The following is an 18,197-nucleotide window of genomic DNA, read 5'->3' as shown; positions in this document are numbered from 1 at the left end:
GAAAAAGATACGGATCAAGTCAAAATGATCTGAGCCTTTGATTAGGAGTTAATCTAGGCCGTTGGTTGTCCAACGGGAAGATATAACAAGGGGCTTAAGGGTCATTTGGAAAACACACACTGAGAGATCAGGGAAATCGATTTTCTAAAGTGAGAAGTTCTTAGAAGGAAAAATTGACTGAGGAGATTTCTTGCAGCAGAGGGGCAGTGAGAATCTGGAAGAAGGAATTTTCGGAGAGTACGAGGCAGAGAGAGGATAGAAAGACGTCCAAGGAAGGCTAACACTGGCCCACACAACGCTGATGCAGAGGCAACGCAGTCCTTGAGGGGAAGTCGAGTTTCTTGCTAAGGGAAGTTGAGTTTCAATTGTCGGAAGCTGGGGTGCGAGTTCGGGAGGCAGAAGATCGATTTTCTCAGCTAGCATAGGATCCGGAAGAGGGGAAGCATAATACCCAGCAGGGGGGACGTAGAAACTATCGGGAGTGACACAGTTCTGCGCAAAGGCCACGCAAAGGGTAACGCAAAGCCTCTAGTTCCGCAGGATCAGTCACTGATTCTCCCAGTGACAGGGTGAGATCATTTCACTAGTCTTTTGTTGAGTATTCTCTCTGTATTGGATTGTTAGTTAAGCATCCTAGAATTGTACTCAAATTTTCTCCTACATAATAATAAAACCCTCAGAGCTGTTGCACTAGTTTTCCCACATTAGGTTTTTTCCGGGGACTTTTGTCCAAAAATAACGGTGTCCTATGTGTTTCTATTTTCTTTGCTCAGTTTCTATGTTTCATAATCATATTTAATTTGGTGTAGGTTGCTTTAGTAATTTACTTCAATGTTTCAAGAAGAAATCTGCAATAAGTTTGTAATCTAATTTAAGATCTAGGTGAAGTAAATTCAGTTGGTTGCAGTAGGATTCCAGAGATTGTTATATCTAGGAATTTTCACATGGTATCAAAGTTGTTGATGTGAAACAGGGAAGAGCAGATCTAGCACTGAAGCAAGGGCTAACTTGCTGCAACAAGCATCAGTTCGAATCCCCTGAGGGATTGTGCAGTTCTAGCCAGGAGGGCTATATTTTCGAGGGTGTCTCTCTCTGAGTGAGTCGACAGAGAGGTAAGACTGTCGGATCGAGAATTTGCCAAGGCAGAAGGAGCCACGCAGAGCCTCAGCACAGAGATAGAGGGACGCAGTTTTCTGCAAGTTGAGTGCTGGGCAGAAAAGTCGTCAAAAGAAGGAAGCAGATCGCATAGTGAGGGAATACTTCCTTATTGGTTTCTTGCCGAGGAAATCAATATTTCTCATTTGTTGGGCAACAGAGGAGCAACAAACTTACCAGCTCCATCAGGGAGTGCGTAAGCCAGGCTAGGAGCTACGCAATAGGGAGAAAGAGAGAGTTGTTCGACATTTTTGGGAGGATATGGCAACCAGTCGCTTAAGGGATCAAGACAGGTTGGACAGAGCTTCCAACTATGTCATTTGGATGGCTTGGATGAGCATACCCTCAAAACATATGTTGATAGTGTGTTAGTTGTCCCTGCAAATGCAGATCCACTGAAGAAGTACAGAGCTGAGATGGCGAAGGCGAAGAGGATGATCCTGGATGGAGTCAAGGATCATGTGGTATGTCACGTTGCTAGCAAAGGGACTGCTAAGGAGATGTGGGATGCCTTGGCCACATTGTATCAGGGATCTTCCAAGCAGCAGAAGACGTACTTAGAACAGAAGTTGAGATCTGCGCAGACACAGAAGGGAGAACGTGTGGATCCATTCCTCATAAAACTGAAGGAGACCCGTGACGAGCTGTCGGTTGCAGGGCACACACCTCAAGATTCGGAGTTAGTGAGACTGGCTCTAAATTCCGTCTCGAATGAATGGCAAGTCTTTGTCCAAAGTATCCTGGGCATAGCAGCATTGCCAAATTGGGACGAGATGTGGGCAGCTTTGAAACAAGAAGAGTTGAGGAGAGACCTAGTTAAGGTCAAACTTGACGAAAGTAGCAGCAACAGTAGGTCGAAGCCCAAAGTAGAGGAGGAGGATAACGCAACCCTTGCATCGAAGGGGCAGCAGGGGCAAAAGAGACGAAAGAAAGGCGTCTCTAAGGAGAAGCGTTTCAAATGTGGCGAGATGGGCCACTATGCATCCCAGTGTCCTTTGAAGAAAAAGGACAAGGATGAGAAGCACGATCTTAAGGTTGCAGTCACAAAGATCGAACAAGAGGAGGAGTTCGCCATAACAGCCAAGATATCTCCAGGAGGGAGGTGGGCTGATTTAGAACTATAGTTCGATAGAGCTACAGATGGGCAAGATCCTTGAGGAGCCCACCTCTTGGTTCATCACCTTGCTATGGGAGCCCACGATCAGTAGTAGCGAGATGGAGGAGTTTTCAGTTGGTGCCATGAAGTGTTGGAGCGACAGATGCAGTATTTAGCAGCGACAGATGCAGTATTTAGCAGCGACAGATGCGGTATTTAGCAGCGCCAGAACTTGAGCGGCACAAAGCAGAAAAGCGGCAGTGCATGGAGGCATAATGCAGAGCTTTAGCAGCGCAATGGCTTCAGAAGACAGCGTGGGACTAGTAGTAGTCAAGCTTTTAGCACCAAGGTGTATCCACTGGATACTTGTCCAGTTTTGGGTGTTTTCAGTTGATTCTCTCAGCAACTGAGTTGCAGTGTTAGCAATGGCAGTGTTAGCAGCATAGCAGATGCAGCATTTGAGAGGGAGTTGTAGTACAGATGTAGCATTGGCAGTGGCAGTGTCAAAGGCAGCAGTACAGTAGCAGCAACAGTGCAGTAGTTGGTGGGCAACATGTCAGACATTAGCAATGCAGAAGACGGTGCTTCAGAGTCAGAGCAGTATGCAGTAGCAGTGTATTGCTAGAGCACATTCCTCGCTAAGAGGGAGTGTTGATTTGGGTTAGCATCAGATGTGCTCTAAGCCTCAAATTTTGTAGGGAAGCTTGGGCACATGTATTCCAAAAAACCTAGAAAGCGTTTTGGAAAATTCCACCCTGAAGTGATTTTATTAAAATAATTAATATTTTTAATAGGGTTCCTAAGTCTAAACTTAAATAAATTAAAATATTAATGGGCATTAATCTAATCATGGCTGAAACTTCTAGAAAAAGACACAGATCAAGTCAAAACGATATGAGCTTTTGATTAGGAGTTAATCTAGGCCGTTGGTTGTCCAACAGGAAGATATAAGAAGGGGCTTGAGAGTCATTTGGAAAACACACACTGAGAGATCAGGAAAATTGATTTTCTGAAGTGAGAAGTTCTCAGGAGGAAAAATTGATTGAGGAGATTTCTTGCAGCAGAGGGGCAGTGAGAATCTGGAAGAAGGAATTTCCAAAGAGTACGAGGCAGAGAGAGGACAGAAAGACGTCCAAGGAAGGCTGACACTGGCCCACGCAATGCTGATGCAAAGGCAGCACAGTCCTTGAGGGGAAGTCGAGTTTCCTGCTAAGGGAAGTCAAGTTTCAATTGTCAGAAGCCGGGGTGTGAGTTTGAGAGGCAGAAGATCGATTTTCTCAGCCAACAGAGGATCCAGAAGAGGGGCAACGTAATACCCAACAGGGGGGACGCAAAAACTACCGAGAGTGGCGCAGTTTTGCGCAAAGGCCATGCAGAGGGTGACGCAGAGCCTCCAGTTCAACAGGATCAGTCATTGATTCTTCCAGTGACAGGGTGAGATCATTTCACCAGTCTTTTGTTTAGTATTCTCTTTGTATGGGATTGCTAGTTGAGCATCCTAGAATTGTACTCAGATTTTCTCCTGCATAATAATAAAACCCTCAGAGTTGCTGCACCGGTTTTCCCGCATTGGTTTTTTTTGGAGAACTCTTGTCCAAAAATAACGGTGTCCTATGTGTTTCTATTTTCCTTGCTCAATTCCTATGTTTCAGAATCATATTTAATTTGGTGTAGGCTGCTTCAATAATTTACTTCAATGTTTCAAGAAGAAATCTGAAATAATTTTGTAATCTAATTTACGATTTAGGTGAAGCAGATTCAGTTGGTTGCAGTAGGATTCCAGAGATTGTTAAATCTAAGAATTTTGACAAATCATTAACCTGACCAACTTCCCCTAGAGTTAGTTCCAACTCCTAGATTTTCAATCAACCATCAGACAGTCAAATATGCAATACAAGCCTCCTTGAGCCCCTCCAGTGTGCAGACATTGCTGCCCAAGGTGAAGAACCCAACAAGCAATGAATCCTCAAAGGTGGACCCATCTTCAAAAACAGTTCCAACTATCAATGCATGGGCTCTTAAAGACATAATAACCATCCACAAGTCACGTGAACCAGCCCTCAAGTCATGGGGATCGGGATTGTCAAATAAATCCACACATGACAAATAGAAGCCCTTATGAGTGAATACTACAATCTCCATGGTGGATGTTCCCTTAATTGATGTGACATATGCCTCAAAATGAATGGATAGGGTGAGGGTGAGAATTAAAAATTCTAGAACGTGGCACAGCATGACAAGACCCAATACATGAAAAATGGCTCAAAGTAGTTTTGACTCATGCCTTGGCAACTGTGAACTGCCTCTGTAAATGTGAACTGCATTGGGAAACATGAAGATGCCAAAAAATATGAAAGAAACTAATGCCATGCCCTAAACTCAACAAGAGGCCATGCATCATCAAGCACCTCACTGCTGATCAATAAATATGCCACCAAATCCTCTAGCTCAGCAAGATACATGGAGCCAAATAGGTTTCCCAACTGTCTACAACTCAGAAATCCAAAGGCTAGTGAAGAAATTCACGAGGGGTACCCCTGACCCAAAACAAAGGATGAAAGGTACCTTGCTGAACACCCGGGTTTGGTGTTTCGGTTAAGGATACATATCCTCAGGTAAGAGGCTTTAAGTTTTTATTATTTTAAGGATACCTTTTCAACACAGTTATTTTAGTGTTCTCCATGTGAGGAAAACTATTTTGACAAGTTTATTTTAGGCAAGATTTATAAAAAGACAAAGATCTATTTTGCCTTCATTCTCCAATTTTGTTTTGATGTGTAGGTGTCTGTGTGTGCGTAATGCAAAGACAGGGAATTCAAAAGTTACCTCTTCAAATTCGCCACTTTCACTAGATGCATATACTAGTATATATATTACCAGTCAATCCATTAGTAGGGCGAATAAGATCAAGTAGCACCATCAAACAATTAACAGCCCTATGGTATCAAGAATTCAACCCAAGATATACAAGAGGATCAACAAGGATATAAAGGAACACATGTACGACTCACATAAAACCAAGCAAAGAAAGATTAAAGGCGTACCATCTTGCATATGCCATGGAGAAGTTGAAGTGCCTCGTCTCTCTTCCATAACATACAAAGCCCCTTAATCAAATGGGCAAAAACAGTTGTCTCTGGAATGCAACCTTTTCTAGTCATTTCCTCATATAGCTCAAATGCCTTTTCAACATTGCCTGACTTACAGAGTCCTTCAATCAATAGTGCATAGGTAGTGGCACTAGTTGTATGAAGATGCGGTGACCAGGACATCATCTCCTTGTGCAATTCTAGAGCTGATTCCAGTTCTCCTGCTTTGCAAAGGCTGTCTATGAGCATTGAATAAGCAGCTGAGATGGGAACTGTTGTGAAAGCCGTTATTTCATCTAGAAGATCATGTGAAGTTATAAATTCTTTACTCATGCCACGAATTATGCCATGGGACCCCATCGCATAGGGAGGCCAATAAGTATGTTTCATCTCATCTAAGAGCTTTTGGGCTTCAGAAAGTTTCCCTGCCCTGCAACAGTGATCTATCAGAACTCTATAGGTCACAAAATCAGGAGCACAGCTTTTCTCAGCCATTTGTTGCAGAAGCCCAATGGCTCGATCAATCTTTCCTGCTTTACCAAGACCATCCATCATGACAGTATAGGTAATGACATCTGGAGGACAACCCTTTTCTTGCATCATGGTAAAAAGCTTATAGGCTTCCTCAGTCTTCCCTACCTTGCAAAGACCATCAACAATCTCAGTGTAGGTTACAACATTTGGAGCACAACCATTGTCCATCATTTTTGACAAAACTTTAAGAGCTAGATCCAACCTGCTATCCTTAAGCAGTCTGTCAATCAAGGAGCTGTAAGTGTAGACATCTGGAGTATGGCCGTCTTCGGCCATCTTCAGAAAAACTTGATGTGCCTCCTCCAACTGGCCAGCTTTGCATAAACCATCAATAAGAGAATTGAATGCAATATCACTTGGCTCACAACCAGCTTCTAACATTGCCTTCCATAGCTCATGAGCCTCCTCTAATCTGTTAACCTTGCAGAGACCATCAATCAGGGCACCATAAGTAAAAACATTTGGCTCAATACCAGTAGCTTTAATCTGGTCAAAGTAAATATCAACATTTGGAAAAAGTCCGCTACCTCTCATTCTGCTATATATCTGACAGGCCTTCTCCACATCTCCAGCTTTACAATGTCCATCAATCAGCACTGTGTAGGTAATAATATTAGGAGCACAACCAGAAGCAACCATCTCAGCAAATATTTCATTTGCCTCAGATATTTTACTCATCTTTAGATAACCATGTACAAGTGTAGTATATGTCACGACATTCGGAGGACAACCTTCCTTTTTCATTTCATCAAACCATTTGTGAGCCTGCTGAATAAGACCTACTTTGCAAAAATTGTCAATCAATATTGTGTAAGTATATACATTCGGTACGACACCATTCTGTTTCATCTCCTTGAATAGCAAGATGGCTTTATCTATCTTATTGGCATGACAGAGTAACGTAATCACTTTTGTGTATGTACTAGTATCAGGAATGAAGCCCTTCTTCATCATTTCTTGTATAACACTAAAGGCCTCCTCGAATTTACCTCCTGAACAGAGACAGCGAGAGAAACGTCCGACATTTACCTTATTTAAGATAAACCCATCGCTGAGCATATCATGATACACTCTTTTAGCCAAATCCAAAGTTTCCGTGCTTAGGGGAACCTCTTTCTCACAAATGCCACCAATCAAGGTGTTATAAGTAACATAATTTGGAAGGCAACCACTAGGTGCCATCTTTTTTAGCAACTTATACGCATCGGTGAATTGCCCTGCTTTGCAATAAGCATTTATGAGAGAATTAAAGATTGAAGCGCTGGGACGACAACCTTCGGACATCATCTGAGACACAATTTTCTTGCATCTAGTTAGTTGGCCTGCTTTGAGAAAACTTCCTAGCAAAGTGTTGTATGTGACAACATTAGGGATGCAAGAATTAGCTCTCATTTTGTGCATAAATGCGAACGCTTCGTCTAACATGGATGCTTCACACAGTCCGCTAATCATTTTGGTGTAAATAACAGTGTCAGGAGTGAAATCCACTTTGTCCATCATATTCAACGCTTCTTTCCATCTACCGGCCTTGCACAGACAACGCGCAAAACAGCCAAGAGTGTAGGAATCGATACTAAAACCCGAATCGCTCATGTCGGAATATATTTGACGGGCCAGTTCAAGCTGGTCCGCTGCCAAGAGAACCTGAATAAGCGCCTTGTAAGTCGTAGATGTGGGTTTATGACCACAATCCTTCAGTTTACCTAGTCCCTCTATAGCCTCATTCCACATCCCAGTTCGGCTGCATTTTCTAATCATAATATTCAACAACTTACCCAGCATATCATCATCTTCCTTCTTGATTTCTAGTAAAAAACTACTAGGTATAGGACAGTGCGTATTGAATCCTGCAATTTCTAAAAGAGCTTCATATGTTCTAGGTGTGTGGGAAAAACCAATTTGTTGGCCTGCCCATTTAAAAAATCTAAGACACAATTCAGGAACCTTCAAACACTTCAAGACTTCAATAACAAGGAATTCGTTTAGCTTCTCTCTATACTGTCTCAGACTTCTTTCAGTTTCGTTGTCCCACCTATTATTGGCATGTTTAATTATATCTGAAATAGCAAAGGCCTCGGAGGAATACTCACTTCTATCAGAAACTTGCGCTATTGTTGCACTCTGATCACAGTCGTACAAGAATGGCTGCCCTGATTTAGTACTTGTTTCAAATGGGTGCCCTTCCATTGCAGAGGAAGACTCCATACCTGACTCTGAAACCCGTGCAATTTCTGTTTCTGCATTGGAACACTCTGCATCTGCAAATTCAGAAGTAAGCTTGGATTGATCATTTACATTGTTTGAAACATTATCACCATTCGCCGGGCCCGTTTTATCTGACCCAGCGCTGCTACAGATCCTTAAAGAAGCAAAACAATAATACCCAAATCGATGATCGAGATTTTCGGAAGACATTGGCATGAAAATCCAATGCTTAAAGCTGGAAATATAGCATTTTGCTGGTGACAATGAGCGAATGACAAGCCCCGCCAATGGTTTGTTCATAGCGGTTAAGCATCTATGTGGAGCAGAAGCCAAGCCTACCAGCCTGCTTTCTTCTGTTAGAAGGGAATAATAATGATGACGACAAGACTTCAAAGTTCATATAAGCTTTGTTCTTCCGTGGGAAAAACATTGAATCATTCAGATATCAAAGGGATTCGATACGATAATTCTATCCCATAAACCCTAGGGCTCTCAAAAATGCAACTCCCTAATGGTTCCTTCTACAACATATCATCGTATTTCATATTTTACTGATCGATTAATGGCGCTCATTTGCAAATGGCAATGACATTCAAGTGAGGAACACATCTTGGAAAATCCTATTAATGTCATAATATCGTTTAGAAATTACGAAGTACGATGTTTCTTTTCGCAATTAATAATTTTCTTAAGTTAAAATTATATTTATTGATCAGAAAAATACAATACAAGTTTTATAATCAACATTTATTAGAGTTTATTACTCGAAAAGTTAGATTATTGGTATAACCTAAACTCTTTACTATTTAAGTTTTGTAATCAAAATATAAGTTCTAGTATATAGATGGGTGTTTAATAAAAGAGCATGTGGATTAGCATGAATATGAGGGTTCAATTTCAATTGGTTCTTTATCATGGTGCAATAGGAGTTTTCTCAGTTTGGTGGAAGACTTAAATGGTCGTCATTCTCCACATGTGGTGATTCAGGCTCTTCGAGTAGTGTTGGAGCTCATCCAACATTAAAAGAAACTCCTCTTTAGCTTCATTCGTGTCGAGTAACAATCATCCTAATAGAGTCTTCATATGGCAATATAAATCAATTGTGTGCATACAATGGTTGTTCCTACCCCTGATATGACACGTGTTGGGTATCAAGGGAGCTTACCTTGGTCATAATATATGCATCAAGCAAACAACTAAGTTCACATATTTTATCTCATTTTGCTTCATTGACTTCCACTTGAATGATGTGCAGGGTATGTTCATGAAAATGTCGCGCAGAGGATTGTGCATGATAGCAAGCTCTTGCCCCTCCTTTGTTCTCACCTAAACTTGCAATGTTAATTTAGTTAATTTTTCTGATTCATGTATAAACAATGAATAACTATAACTGGTATTAAGATTTCAGATTTTGTTTTTATTTTGATTATTTTAGATTATTTTTTATGGGATGGCAAGTGCAAGGGGTCGGGGGGAGCGAATTTCAACCCTGGTGGACAAAAGGAGGATAGGTATGAATGGAGACTTGGACACTTGACTAACAACATGGCATAATAATACAGCTTGTTTCAAGGCTTAAGGATTGCTCAAAGTAAAGGAATTGCACATACCACTGCAATTGGGGATTCACAAAATATTATAAGGGTTGTGGTCATGGATCGCAAGCCTAAGGATGTGCAATTGGTTGTAATTCTATCCCGAATTCACAGATTGATGACTAAATTTCAATCAATTTAAGTGTTTCGTGTTCTAAGAAGATTTAATAAAGAGGGTGATAGATTGGCCAACCTAGCATGCAAAAGGGGGTGGGGTCTTTATGTTTGAACTCTCACCTCAGCATTGAATCTCTCCCATGACAAATCCTATGGCAAGCCAAACTCAACACATGGACAAGAACACCTAGATGCAGGTGATTAAATTGACATTAATGCAGATTAGACAGAAGGACGGCAGGCAGCCAAGCCGCATGCCCACCTGCGTCCCCTTCCATGCCAATTTATGGCAAGCCATAGTCGGCCTGCAGGCACCATTACTCTGGTGCTCAAGTCGAGGAATTTGTAGCAGGCATAAGGCCATGGCTTCCGCAAGCCATAATCCATTCATCCCATCCCCGCTAAACTGCTCTTGCCCCCCTCATGCTGCGGAGCCGAGCTCACGCACAATTACAGGGAGGCGTTGTTGGATTCTCAGTTGTATTGATTTGGGGAATGGCTTCCATTTCTCCCAAACCACTCACTGTGCTCTGAATTCCGCCCAGAATTCCTCTGCATCTCTTCTGAATAGCCTCATCAATTCCAAAGTAAACTCTACCTCCCCTACTGCAATCACTGATAACAACACAGTCATTTTGGCCCAGACCAACAACCGTCAACCAGCCATGCCGCGTACTCGCCATCGAATGCATAGCAGAAGAGGTGGTAGTCGCGGCAGAAGCATTCGCCTCCCCTCGACGCCCACCCCTGAACCAGCAACTCCTTCCTCATCCCCTTCTACTATTCATTCCAGAGGTCATTTCTCTGGCAGACACCCTGACACGCGCAGCGGTAGAGGTCGGGCACAGGCCCATGGTGCCAGAAGAATGAACGCTGCTACCCAAACGGCCAACCTCCCTACCCCCCCTCACCCCTCTCACCACACGACCCAATTTCGCTTTCACAGTACGTTGCATCGTCCCGATATCATTGCCACTGTCACAGTGACCTTCAGTGAGGAAATCAGTCTGCAGGATGAGCAAGATGCTCAGACCCGCGAACCTGGACCAGAGAAAGGGAACAACAGCAAGCAACAGAAGGCAGATAAGACGAACAAGGATGGTCGTGAACCAGAGAAAGGAAACAACAGCAAGCAGCAGACGGCAGAGAAGACGAGCAAGGCTGGTCATGACAGCATTCTGCATGGTGAGGATATGGCTGGAGGCAAGCATGCAATCGAAGGCAGTTCGGGTGGCACGCAAGCAGTTGGTGGCATCCCGGGTAGCACGTCAGGCAAGCATGCAGTCGAGGGTAGTTCGGCCGACTCGCAAGCAGTCGGTGGCATCCCGCGCGGCACGTCAGCAGAGGATGATGACTGGTATGAGTACGCGTGTCGCATTGTGGAGGAGCCTCCACCAGACGATACCTAGGGGGTCCAAACAGACTGTTGGCCAAGTTGCCAGGTTTCGATTCGCCGCTCTCTTGTTGTTTCATGGGTTTGTTTCATGGGGTTTTTTCTCTACTATTTTTTCAAACCATGTGGCTCGTTTTGATTGGTTTTGATTTAGGACCCCTGTGTGGGCCTTTTTAGGTTAAGAATTGAGACCCCTGCGTGGGCATTTTACAATGGGTTCACTCGGACTGGTTTCCCCTCGGTGGGCAGTCGAGTTTTGTCTTCTTGATTAAATTTTGACATAACTTTGTTCAGCACCGCAGAGGCCGGAGCCTCGCTGTATTTTTTTTTTTTCAATAGAATAGTATCACTTAAAAAAAAAAAAAAAAACACACACACACACACACATGGACAAGAACAAAGCAAAAATAAGGACAAATCTTGTTAATTGACAAGTGCATGTATTTCAAATGTGTTTTATTCTTAGGCACATTTTGGGAAAAAATTGGATTTAAATATAGAATTTTTGTATTGGCTGCAATAAGGATCGTGATTATCTAACTTCAGTAATCATGGAGAAGCTTACAACCCCCATCCTTCATCCTCAGTCCAGCCTCTTTGTAATCTCGCACTCTCTTTTATTAATACAAATACACTATTTCGGTTAAAAAAAATAGATTAAATTTAATTTAGGTAAAAGAGAGAGTAAGAGATAGTGAAGGGACAGGAACCTAGTTGTATTAAGATCCAAGACAAACACCAAACAACCAACAAAGAGTTAGATTCCTATGTCATTGTACTTAAAACATTTTTTCTTTTTTCTTTTTATAAGGGGTTGTGTGAGGTGGGGCGGGGTTGGTGGAGAATATTGCTTATAAAAACATATTGATATCCCCTTGGCTGGGTTATTGTGCTATGAAGTAATCCATGCCATCAAAATCACCCAAGACTTACTCGTAAGTCTAACCTCATATGCACCCACTCGAGGGCTAACATATTTGCAAACTTATCAAAGATCCCTTACAAAACATGGTTGAACAACTATCTATAATAATATGTAATAACTGAAGCATACACCAAGCAATCAAAGACAAAAATATCTTACCAATGAAGTTTAATCATGAAACCCTTGGTGCCTCTAGTGAGAATCTACCTTCATCTCCTAGAGTTATTTTGGTACCTACCTAGAGGTGACTTTAAAAGACTAAGTTATGTGTATGGATGGAGGCAAAGACACCCTAGAGCAACAAATAAAGGCCGAACTAAGAGGAAGAAACACATGTTGAGGAAGCATCTAAGTGGTTGGAGGGATGAGGAAACAATTGATCCAAGAAGAACAAGTGCATAAAAATGGAGGTGAGAGACAACTAAGTCATAATATGGTGTAAATTCAATAGAGCAACAATGAATACGAGAGAAGAGTACATGGGTGAACATTAATTTAGTCATTAAAGAAGTTGTTTTTTCATACAAATCATGTTGTGGGTTTTAATTAGTGTAAAATAAATATATTGATCATACTATAAGTAATTTCAAAAAAAAAAAAAAAAACGCTATGTGTTCTAGGGGCCATTGGCACATCTGTAATCAGGTGTAGAAAATTCATGATTCTACACCCAAAGTAAGGAGGATAAGTGGAATTTTGAATAAATAAACCCCCCAAAAAACATGCCCAATCAAATTTGGGTCTTTCAAAGACTCAAAATGGGGCATTTCCAACTAACTAAGACTAAATAAAGTATAAGAAACCCAAGGTTTGATAAAGTCACTTGGAAAGTGCCCTCAATTGAGAGCCCAAACGATTTACAGAGGCCAAACTTGTGACCAAGAGTTAAGATCAATAGGACAAAAGTGGGACATTGCCTAAGCATTATACATCAGCTGGGTGGAGCATGGTTATGTGTTTATGAGAGACAAGTGGATGTAGGGAAAGTAAACCAACACAAATGATGTCACAAGGAAATGTAGAAGGTCCTTGTTGTCCTCAGCAAGAATTTCATTTATGGAAAATGCATTATGGATACTCCTCACACCCACATAAGAAGGTGTAATTGCAGGAAGAGAGTGACATGTGAAAACTATACACTACATATTGCCCCTGTGGCAAGAGCTTATGTCACGAGGAGAAATAGAGTGAATTGTCATGAAAGTGAATAGAAGGCAAAGACAAAACATGGTAGCAAGAATTGTAAAAGCACAATGACGGATAAAAGGGGAAGGTAGGTATTGAAAATTGTGGATCTAACCTTTGCTCTAACATGAGGAAGGAAAGGTACGCACATGTGTGCTTGCACACACACAAATGATTAAGTATTAAGAATTATCAATGGTGGAGCTATGGGGGATATAATAATATGGTCAAGGGAAGGTTTAAGGGTTTGTAAGAAGTCAAGAAAAGAGTTATTGAGAGATTGAAAGAGTTGATGTGTTTCTAGTATCAAGCACAAAATGATGGGAGTTTTGGCTTTAGGGTGAATAGAGGGAAACAAGTCAATAAGAAAATCAAAAGGGCCTTGAAAGGCTGCCTAAAGAGGGATCTTGTGAGAAAAAGGGAGGCTAGGAGATGTATTAGAGGGAAGGTGACAATCTACATTATTTCATCAAAACTTTCCCCCTCAAAGTCCATTAAGTACTAATGCTTCAACCCCTCAAAATTACACAATGTGGGATTCAACATGTTACTAATGTGGGTATTTTCGTATCTAGAGTAGGATTTGCATCTCAGATAAAAGCTATGAAAAATTTAGTTGGAAAATTGAAAGTAGATTTAGCTCAATTTGTAGAGTTGGAAGCATTTACACAATTTGCTTCTGATCTTGATAAAGCTACTCAAGTTCAATTAGCAAGGGGTCAACAAAAGTGAAGCATTTCGAGGGGGGAAAGGAAATTTGGATAGTAGTAAAGATCAGTGTTGATAATATTGGTATTGGAAAAATATCGGCGAGGGTCCAGAAAACATCTTATCAACAATATCAGCGAAAATATCGGCAAACATAATAAATGTATAATATATTCATTTTTTTTCGAGGTTTTTAAACATACAAAGCAATAACAACATGAAATGAACACACTCGCACATAAGTACGAAAAAAGCATTGATATATATGATGTAGTGGATGTAAAATAAAAATGATACATCAAAGGCGATACCAAATCCTGCTAATCCATGATAAATGTCTAATCAAGGACTCAAATGTGGAGAACCAATACAAAATAACATCACATATATAAAAGTATTTCATCATCATGAGTTATAAACTTATATGTAGCAAAACAAATAAAACTAGTAGCTATCTATCTAAGACTAGTGCCCTCTCCCTAGAGTTATCTTTTTGTCTTTTTCATCAATTGCTTCAAGAGCTTTTCGTATAACCTCTGCACTAGAAATCGTACAAGGCATTATATCATGTTCAAGGAGTCTAGCCAGATGGTATTTCAATCGCGTAACCCCTCCTAACATCTTGGTCCCACACAATTTGCATGATAGATGTGCCCGATTTGTCCCAACATTAGGTTCCCCATACTCCCAAAATGGGTCCAAGGCTTTTGGCATATTTGTAGTGAACTAATTCAAACCTAGGGCACCAAAAAACAAAAAATTGGCATTAAACCCCCCAACACAAAAAATAATAGGTAATAACCACCTCATTAAATATATATATATCTATATATATATAAATACTACATTATTTGCAATGTGAATGAAAAATGGCAATAAGAGGGTGCATAAGAAAGTTGAACAAAAAAAAATGAAGCTTACTATCCAAATATGGAGAAAACCCTTGCGTTGGCTCATGGGCATGAAAATCATAGCAAATGGGAAAAAAAGAAGCAAAATGTTGGTAGGCAAAGAGGCAAGCAAGAATAATGCTAAATCTACGAAAAAAAATCGTTAACATAGGGGTTTTTAAGAACATACATGTTAATGGAAGAAATGAAGTTTGTCTCATTGTTCTTCAATCTTTGATCGATAAAAAATTCGTAGTTGGTGGTGATAATGGCTCTTCTATCCTCAATTCCTCCTTGACAACTATCACAGTGCTCTCCCCTTCCTTCTCCAACACTCATAAAACCAAAATGAGCAAAAAAAAAAATTCAAATTTTCCCTTTTCTAGGCACGGCCCAATCGGACTGTTGATTTCTCTTATTGTCGTGTGATATTTTCGCGAGATATCAACAATATCTCAGAAATATCGTGATATTTTCAAGGAGCGAAAATATCGTGATATTATCGGTGATATTCCAGCTCCCGAAAAGATCACCAATATTGTCAACACTGGTAAGGATAGCCTCCCATGACTTCTCAATTTCTTACTTGGGGAACTCTTTGATTGAATCCGTTCTAGAAAGGAATATCACCCCCAAGTTGTAACACCCTCCTCCCATATCTGCCCAAGTAACCGGCCAACGGGGGTAAACATGTGATGAGAGGCTACTATGATATGATTCAACCTCCTAGGTGACCTTAAGCAAGTGGAATCGATGGAAACACATCAAACATACCTTCAACATCAGCAACAACACTCCCAGGAGCCATCCCAACCACTCAGGTATCATGCCCTTGGCTCCCACTGAGTTTTTAAGATATAAAACCTCTGGACGCTCCCACAAGCCTACATGCCTGTGTTGAGGGACTATTTCTAGCAGACTTGCGCCAGAGTCCGCGGGGTTTAAGGCACTTTTCAAGCCCATAATTATGGCCACTGCCTAGAAATTACTGTAACTTTCGGAATCCATTAAAAATATGATGACAAGACTAATAAACCAAAAACTAACTCCAGGACTAGGCCTGACCATCCCTAACTGGGACTGACATTTTGTTAAACACTTGGCATCAATGCAATCTACATGTGTAAACAATAGATTTAAGCATAGGGGTCTCATACTTATATGAGAATTGTTAAGAAGCATTGTTCCATTATATCATTTGTTGCATTATCATCTATTAGGTCATAGATACGTTGTTCATTCATTTACAAATAAAAACATGATGAAAGCCATACATAGCCACTATCATAAAGCATATACATAACCAACATAATAGCAACATAAATACCAAGGAAATCACAGCCATATGATCCACATACAAACCAATATAATACTCATAGAAATACAAGGAGAAATAACTTCATATTGATGATGCAAAATCCAAACTCGGGATGGGACTACCACATTCCACCCGACCGTAGAATGGTTGAGCCAAAATCTCTCTTCATCCATTCACCCCCATGCCATTTTCCAAGCATGAATGTGGGACTCAAAGCAAAAGAACCAACCAGGGCATCCCGAGGCTAAACCACCTCACCCTCATCAATAGAACCCAGGCTTTATCGTAATCCATCCCGGATCACTAGGCCAACACAATAAACATGTAATAACAGGCTTCACCATGATCTCCACCATATCACTAGGCCAAAACAAGCATGGATGCCACTGGATTTCTCCACCTACATCGTGAGGAATTTTCCTGTCTCCTAGTCTCTCAAGCTTTACCTAAATCCACACTGGATCACTAGGCCCTAAGCTGAGACCCACTCTCTAGGTTTTACCGCATATCCCAACCTGGGATTACTAGGCCCAATGGAGAGCAATCCACTTCTTAGCTTTACCATATATCACACCATTCACTGGCAAGGATTCTAGTCCCATCGAGGCAACACAGAATTCGGCTTTACTACAACCCACAGTCCGGTTCAGGGGTTACTAGGCCATGTGTTATATCTTTCAGAGATCCACCTCACTCAGCTTCGATTCCATCCAGTAATCCAGCTCAACCAAAACATGAGAACCCCATCACACCATGGCTATCCACAAATAGCAAGGCTAGGCTGAAAACACTGTAAAACATGGCAAAACCCATGCCATAACGGCAAAAGAACCACATGCAATACCATGCATGCTAAATCTAGCAAGGAAAACACACATGCAAATCAATACCTGTAAGGAATTCTAATGTAGTTGCTTGGTCCTGCTCTTCCTTGCTTGATCTATGCTTCCTCTTTTCCTTCTTGCTCCAAATTCCAAGTATGCCACACTCCTCCAAGAGTGCTCCAAGAAAACTCTAAGTGTCCAACTGTATGAGAGAGAAAGAGAGAATAGAAGAGAGTTCCAAAACTGAACTAACCAAGCTTGCTAACTGATCGTTAGAAGCCTTTTTATCAATGAGGCCTCTATTTTCTTCATTTTCCTCCTCACATGCAACCTGTGGCCTTTCACCTCCCTTTTCTCCTTATTTCCATTATTTTTATGAATAAAATGCTAATAAATGCCTCATGCCTTTCCAAAGCCTTAGCCATTTCCTTTGCCAATTTCCTTAGCCATAATAAACCGAATGAAAACCCACACTAGGATGTCTTGCCCACCATTCAGCTTGGAATACATGTCCCATCACCGTGGCCTTATATATTTTACATGGAATTTTCACCAGGGTTGTTACAAAACCCTCCCCCTTGAGGGAACACCGTCCTCAGTGTTAAACCACACCAAGACTTTAGCAAAACCGCTGAAAAGAAAACATGCCCGTGAAGCTTTATAAGTTAACTCATTGCAATATTTATAATGAATGAACTACTCAAAAGCAAAACATCATGACAACATGACAAGATATCAACCATACTGCTTACTGGAGCTTTATAACATAGCTCATTATGGTATTTACAATAACCACATATACACATATGCATATTTTTTAAACCAACAAATAAAATGATATGATGCCTGCATCTGCAACAAGGGAATTCATAGGCTCACACCTTCACCCTCAAAGTAATACCAAATTCCACTGCCATAGTCAAATTGCATCCAATGTCCAGTGCTATAATCTTGTGCCACACTCAGCGAACAGTTATCGACTCATTGTTCCAGGGTGCACTCCCAATGTGCATTTGATTTCATCTAGCAATGCTAATGACCAAAACAAATCCATCCCCGACCTTCCCTTCTCTTCTACACAGTCCCTTGGGCAATCTAGTCACCCCCTTCCGTGCAGTCACTCACCTTCCAAGTTCCTCGACATCCCCTATCCTGGGCGATCC

The 18,197-nt window shown here is 41.2% G+C and overlaps 1 protein-coding gene across 1 annotated transcript in view; it reads right to left on the bottom strand.

Moving 5' to 3' along the window:
- LOC149153409 (Tetratricopeptide repeat (TPR)-like superfamily protein) overlaps positions 1-8,649 on the bottom strand; it is a 114,582-nt gene extending 105,933 nt beyond the window's left edge. Inside the window, exon 1 of the mRNA XM_089439848.1 lies at positions 5,296-8,649. Within this exon, the coding sequence (XP_089295974.1) occupies positions 5,296-8,379 (3,084 nt within the window). The 5' untranslated portion in view covers positions 8,380-8,649. The remainder of the gene's footprint in view (positions 1-5,295) is intronic.
- Positions 8,650-18,197: the final 9,548 nt, after the last annotated feature.

Source organism: Pinus tabuliformis, chromosome 9 (genome assembly GCF_031772625.1).
Source record: "Pinus tabuliformis cultivar Carrire ecotype Pingquan chromosome 9, CPIR1, whole genome shotgun sequence".
NCBI lineage: Eukaryota > Viridiplantae > Streptophyta > Pinopsida > Pinales > Pinaceae > Pinus > Pinus tabuliformis.
The sequence above is the reverse complement of the archived record's forward strand: the minus strand, read 5'-3'. Positions and strand labels throughout refer to the sequence as shown.